Here is a 6,000-nt window from a genome sequence, read left to right as displayed (position 1 = left end):
TTACTATTGTAATCGATGGAATGTGAGATTTTATAATAACACATGGTGATAGAAGTTTTTCAAAAGCTCATCCAGCTCTTCGAGAGACCTTACACAGTCTCTAATAAATTATCTTTCTTCTGTATTATTATATATAGCATTAAAAGAGCTCTAACTAATTAAACACTGAAGTAAACTCACTACAACAAAACAACTTAATATCAACATTGTTGGCCACCCGATGATGATGTCATATATAGTTAGTGATAACCAAGATGAATCTACCAGCACGAGATGATTCTCATCATTCTCATCACCACCCTTCGTCATTCTTCATCAATCATCATCACTAACTATCTCATCATCATCAGGGAGAAACCAAGTTCGCTTATATAACCCTCGTTACATAGCTGTCTCCCGTATCTGCTTCTTTTTTTCCAGCGCGTCCAATCAGCTGAATCTCGTGGCGACAGAAAAATGTACGTACCAAGTGGTTCTCCCACCCATTCGGCAACTATATACATCTCTGGGGACGTCATTCGGTGACAGTGACAACAACCAACACTAGCCGTGTTATACTGTCGGGTCGGGAGAACCACTTGGTACATCTCCTATCTTCACGAGATTAAGCTCAAATTTCTACTATAGCTAGTGAAGCAAGAAACTAAACTCAAAAGTGAACAAGTAGATGAAGAAATGTATATGAGTGACCTCCAACCAAATCAAGCTATATATAGGGTTTAGCTTTATATATAAATAGGTAACTGAGATATACAACCTTTTATCACGGCTAGTGTAGTAAATGTAAATGTTTTTTTTTTTGTTTTCTCTCGTCCCAGTCAAAATAATTGAACCAATACTAAGCCACATCAAACTTTTAATCATCATGTTTGCATCATGCAAATTGCATGTTTGCTTGCCATTGATTGGATTCAAACGATCATGGTATTGCTAAGCTTGCTTGTCTCTATATATGATGTACATTTATAGCTTTCTATAGCATGGTCCAAGTGTAGAACAATATTTTAGTTATATACAAGAGGAACACACATCACTTTAACCTATAATTTTTCTCTTCCATTCTATCGGCTATATATGCTATGATTATATCTACGACCAGAGAATTCTCTTGTTGCAACTTGCAAGTGTGATTTTTCACTTGTGATGATGTTTAATTAGACAGTGAAATAATATGAAACTTTCAAATATAAGGACCAATCCGAAAGATGAGTACTTTTGCGTAATTTTAATGAAGAATTTCAAAAAGTCATAAATTCTTAGATCTGAATGTCGACAGAGAGTAGGATTTGGATCTCTAAGTTACAAAGCCTAAGAGCTGTTTTATATGACATGATAAAATTATTGGAGGAGTTCAGTAAAAATGAGGTTTTGAAATATATAATTAACTCTGGACTTCATTGTATTTGATCACACAGTCGTAAAGACGTCCTCCAAGAAATTGTGCTACTTCTGGATGCTTCACCTGCATAACAAAAGAGTTGACCGGAGTTATAATGAGGATGAATCAAGGATCCCATAACTCTTCTTCTATGTAACAACACCACGAAACTCTTAAGATATTTACCATTCCAATTTTGAGGGAATCACACTTGAACTGAGCATAAAGGTTTGTCTCTATCCCACGGCCCTGGCCACAACAGTCAAGGAGTCAGTTTGTAGAGAACCTGCTAAGACTAGAGATAACACATATTTCGCAACCTTCACAGGATAAAAAGTTCTTACCATGCCTTCTAAGATGACCAAGTCTGCATCGGTTGAAAGGTATGCAACCTCCTGTGATACTCTAGCAAGATCAATAACCTGCAACAATGAAAATTTTAACAATTGCCAATGGATAAACAGGACTTGGTGATTTGGTGGTACTAAAAGTGCATTCATCTTCTGAGAACTTTTAACTACCATACCGGTAAGTCATTCCCTGAATTTGCAATAAGAAGATTTGAAGTATCAACACCCATCAATTGTCCATTTTCATCCTTCAGCTGATAAATTAAGACTCAGTCAGGGTTGAGTTTTTCTTTTAATATGTAATGAACAGGAGTACCCCAATGATTCTATTCATCACCTTAGACAAAATCTCTGCAAGCTCGATATAAGTTACATCGTTGATAGATGGAAGTTCATTAGCAGCCAGCACAACCTTCAAAAGGGAAGGTGCAAAGGAGGAACGAACAACTTAGTACATACTTAATTAACTATTTCTCGCAATCATAATGCCAAACCAGAGAACAATAATGCCCATAATTGTACACGAAAAAAACTCAGAATGATTTTAGGACATGGAAGCACCTGCATTCCTCGACGTAGCATTTCTCTAGCAAACGGCAAGATACCCAAAATTATGTCTGCACCAGAATTATCGACAAATATAACTGCCTGTTATGAAAAGGAGACAAATAAAACAAATCAGTTTGTCCTGCGATCATACTCTTTAAGTCATGAAAAAGTCTTTAAGCAGACAAAAAAGAGTGAAGTTAAAAGAACTGACCTTCTTCCAAGGCTTCTTCATCCATCTAGCTTGAAAGTTATCCAAATCATCAATAACCCATGGTCGTGGAACTAAGTTTTGACAACTAGCCAAAAATGACATTCCGTCCTTAGAGAAAACCTCAGCTAGCTTCAATATGGAGAAACGAAATACAAGAACCATTCCATTAAGATACTCAACAAAAGAGATGTGATAAAAGCAACAGTGCATGAATAAGAAAGAGATCACTCATATACCTGTGCAGAACCCAGATCAAAGATGTTTCCAGCAAATATCCCTCTTACCAGATTCTCTATGCGTTTCCCTTCATCTTCAATAGCATCACTCAGACGGACAACTTCAGGAAATAAAGTTATAGCCTTAGCATTCTCCTCATCCTGAATGAACTTGCCGGATCAGAAAAGAGTACAAGAGAAAACTACACTTTATACGAGAAAATCACTTGTCAAGAAAACCATACCTTAACTTTCTTGAAGATGTCCCTAAATCCTAATTCTCTTAGCATTACCTCACGGATTCTGCAGAGAAGCTGCAAAAGTAAAAAAAAATGTAAAACTCCAAACCAATCCATGAACAACAAAGCTCTCTCTAAGCTTAACAAGAAAAGCGTTTTCTAAACTTACAATGCAATCTGGTGGTCCACCATGGCTATCCGGATCCTTCTTCAAGTCCTCAAGAATCTCCGCATACCTTGCCAGAATTCAAACGCAAAAAAACGAATGCTTATAAGCGAAAGAGTGTTTCTTTTTCAGCAACTATGAAAACACATGTGAGCCTGCCAAGCTATAGAACAACAACAACAACAACAAAATATACCTCTTGGCAAATTTTTCAGCACGAACTGAAGCATCTGGAACGGTTGTATCGCTCTCTGCTCGTTCCCTGCAAAACAAAACAACTTAATAAACATCCATAAACAATCAGAGTTTCTTCATGATTTCAAAAAGACAAAGCTCATGGATAGCCAAATTGATCCGATAAAACGAATTAATACGAATATAAGCCAGATCAATCGACGGATAAAATCCAAAACCCGAGAAATTTCAAAGGTATGAACTTCTTAGAACATAAAAATCAAAGCTTGACTTTAACCCATTAACAAAAACGTAAAACAGAATCAAAGAGCTGAAAGAGAGAGGGAAGAGAAAGATGCGAACTTGAAAGAAGGGATGGAATTGGAGAAGAGATCGATCCAAGAGATCTCAGTGGGAGTAGCTTTTCTGGGATTATCAGAAGGGAATCGATAAGGAATGGTGCAAGCTCTGTAGTTTGATTCTATCGGAGTCGGTAACAGAGGCAACGCAACCATCTCGGAGTCGCTCTCCATCTTCTCTCGTTCGTCGATCGATGTTGATGCTCACCAAAGCAAACAGTGTACTGTACGTGTCGTGAGAGAGAGAGAGAGATATCGGAATCTTTCCAAATGAAATCAAGCAGATTCCTTCACGATGAGCGATGCGATGATGACACACATATGTGTCTGTGTGGTGGGCGCTCGCATGTTTGATGCCTTTGCCTTTGGTTTTATTTGTGTGTGGGTTATTTTGTTTGGTTTGGTCGGTTCGATTCGGTTTAGTTATCCAAAGTTCATAGGTTGATTATAAACACAAACTCAATTATTGTATTATCTTAAGTCTTAACAAGTCAACAACACAAACACAGAATTTTATTACAATTTTATATTATTTGTTTGTTGTATTTGTATCAATATTTTGTGAAATATAAAGTAGTAATTTTAATAATTGTGAGCAAATAAAATTTATTAATTTATTAACTATATAAATTTAGTTTTATCAACTCGTGAATGTGAAAATTAAAAAAAAAACATTTTTCATACATTGAGTAATATATCTTTTATATTAAAAGAAAAAGTAAAGAGTAATATATCTTCGTTTTTAAAAATTCAAATCACAACATATGCAGAAATTTTTTGCATATATATTAATCATAAGTATTATAAAAAAGTTCCAAATAATTTGTAAATTAAATAAAAGAAAGATGATAGTAGAATCATAATTTGAAATCTTAATAAAATCTTCGAAATCTAGTTATTAACAATAATTTTATTGTCTACTTGGATATAAAATCTTATGTTTTTGAAATTCTGTTTGTTATATATATATATTTTTAAATTATTTAGTAATTTTCGTCCATAATTTTATTAGAGAGAGAAAATATTTTTTTTTAACTAATAATTATCTGTATTTTAAAAAATCTTAGCTGTTAATTTTTTTTTTTCAAGTACAAATTAGTTTTGATTTGAATAGATTTTTTTTTTTGATCTATCAACGTTATTTATTTTTAATTAATTATTTTTATTTAATTAATTAATTAATCTTAATTAAAATTTTCTAATGGCAATTGAATGTAATTTTTTACACATTTTAAGGTTAGTTTCATATTTGTACTTCCCAATTAATATTGTAGGATAAGCCCAGTACAACAACTTAGAAATTATTTGGAGGTGGATTAGGGTCATTCTTCCCAAGGACTTGGCATATATACACTTCCAAAACAGTCTCCCATATGTGATTACTTTTAATAATTCCACGTCGACGCCCCGTCCAGTTGGTAGCAGTCGGCTCGGCAACCCGACGCCCGAAGGCCACCATGCCAAAGTCCCCAAGTCCCATATTCTGGCCATTGGGGACAAGAGTCTGAATGTCCATCAGACTTATATTAGCTACTACTATATAGTATTTGATTTCATAATTATTATACATGTTATGTTGTTCAATTAAATATTTAGAGTCATGCATCTTGGAAAAAACCACACCCATTTTATTTCTTTTTGAAAACACTTATTAATTTACTAAATGATCTCCATGAGAATTTGATAATAGTTTGAAACTTTTCGAAACTAGCTGGTCAATCATTGATTGTAGATAGATCAAAATGAATGGTTTAATTAAGATATATAATATATCAGATGAAACTTGGCATTTCTTTCCCATAATTCTTGACATTCTTATAATTACAATTAAGTTAATTTTCTTTTGGTTTGTTTTAGTGTTAAGAATTACAATTATAAGTTGAAACTCATCAGTTAAATATGGGTTGAACGTGTAGTGGGGAACAAGTAAAAGTATGATGTGAAATATGAACATAAGAAGTAAGTTACAAACCTACAAAGTCACAATGTTATGAACAAATATTTTTGGTAAAAGAGTATAATAATTGAACAAGGATGCTAAATATGATTTATGTTATTGCTAGCTATTCCACGTACACTTTTTGTTTTATCTTATACACATCTGTATATATGCTCAAACAAAATGTTTTGTAGTATAGTATGGTTTCTTATAATTTATGGTACACACATTTATAAGAAACCATAAATTTCAATATATACTATGTAAAGTAACAATAGTGAAATAGACATTTATAAGATGAATAAATAAAGTGATATCTGACTCTCAAGTCACATGACATCCATCATAAATTAGAAAGTCCCAATATTCTCTGATATAAAATGTAGTTTATATATACACAATGTAGGCGCAAATATATAA

At 33.5% G+C, this 6,000-nt stretch overlaps 1 protein-coding gene across 1 annotated transcript; it reads right to left on the bottom strand.

The window, feature by feature from the left end:
• On the bottom strand, nt 1,235-4,001 carry LOC104729668 (uncharacterized protein At2g17340-like). The gene is made up of 12 exons (XM_010448630.2): nt 3,646-4,001; nt 3,305-3,370; nt 3,112-3,178; nt 2,949-3,017; nt 2,725-2,865; nt 2,489-2,617; nt 2,290-2,376; nt 2,066-2,140; nt 1,905-1,982; nt 1,723-1,800; nt 1,565-1,627; nt 1,235-1,462 (listed from the first exon to the last, which is right to left on the bottom strand). Exons 1-12 carry the CDS (start codon nt 3,813-3,815, stop codon nt 1,382-1,384), a joined length of 1,104 nt encoding a protein of 367 aa, XP_010446932.1. The 5' UTR covers nt 3,816-4,001; the 3' UTR covers nt 1,235-1,381.

The sequence above is a fragment of the Camelina sativa genome, chromosome 12 (genome assembly GCF_000633955.1).
Source record: "Camelina sativa cultivar DH55 chromosome 12, Cs, whole genome shotgun sequence".
NCBI lineage: Eukaryota > Viridiplantae > Streptophyta > Magnoliopsida > Brassicales > Brassicaceae > Camelina > Camelina sativa.
This window is presented reverse-complemented; position numbering and strand designations above follow the sequence as displayed.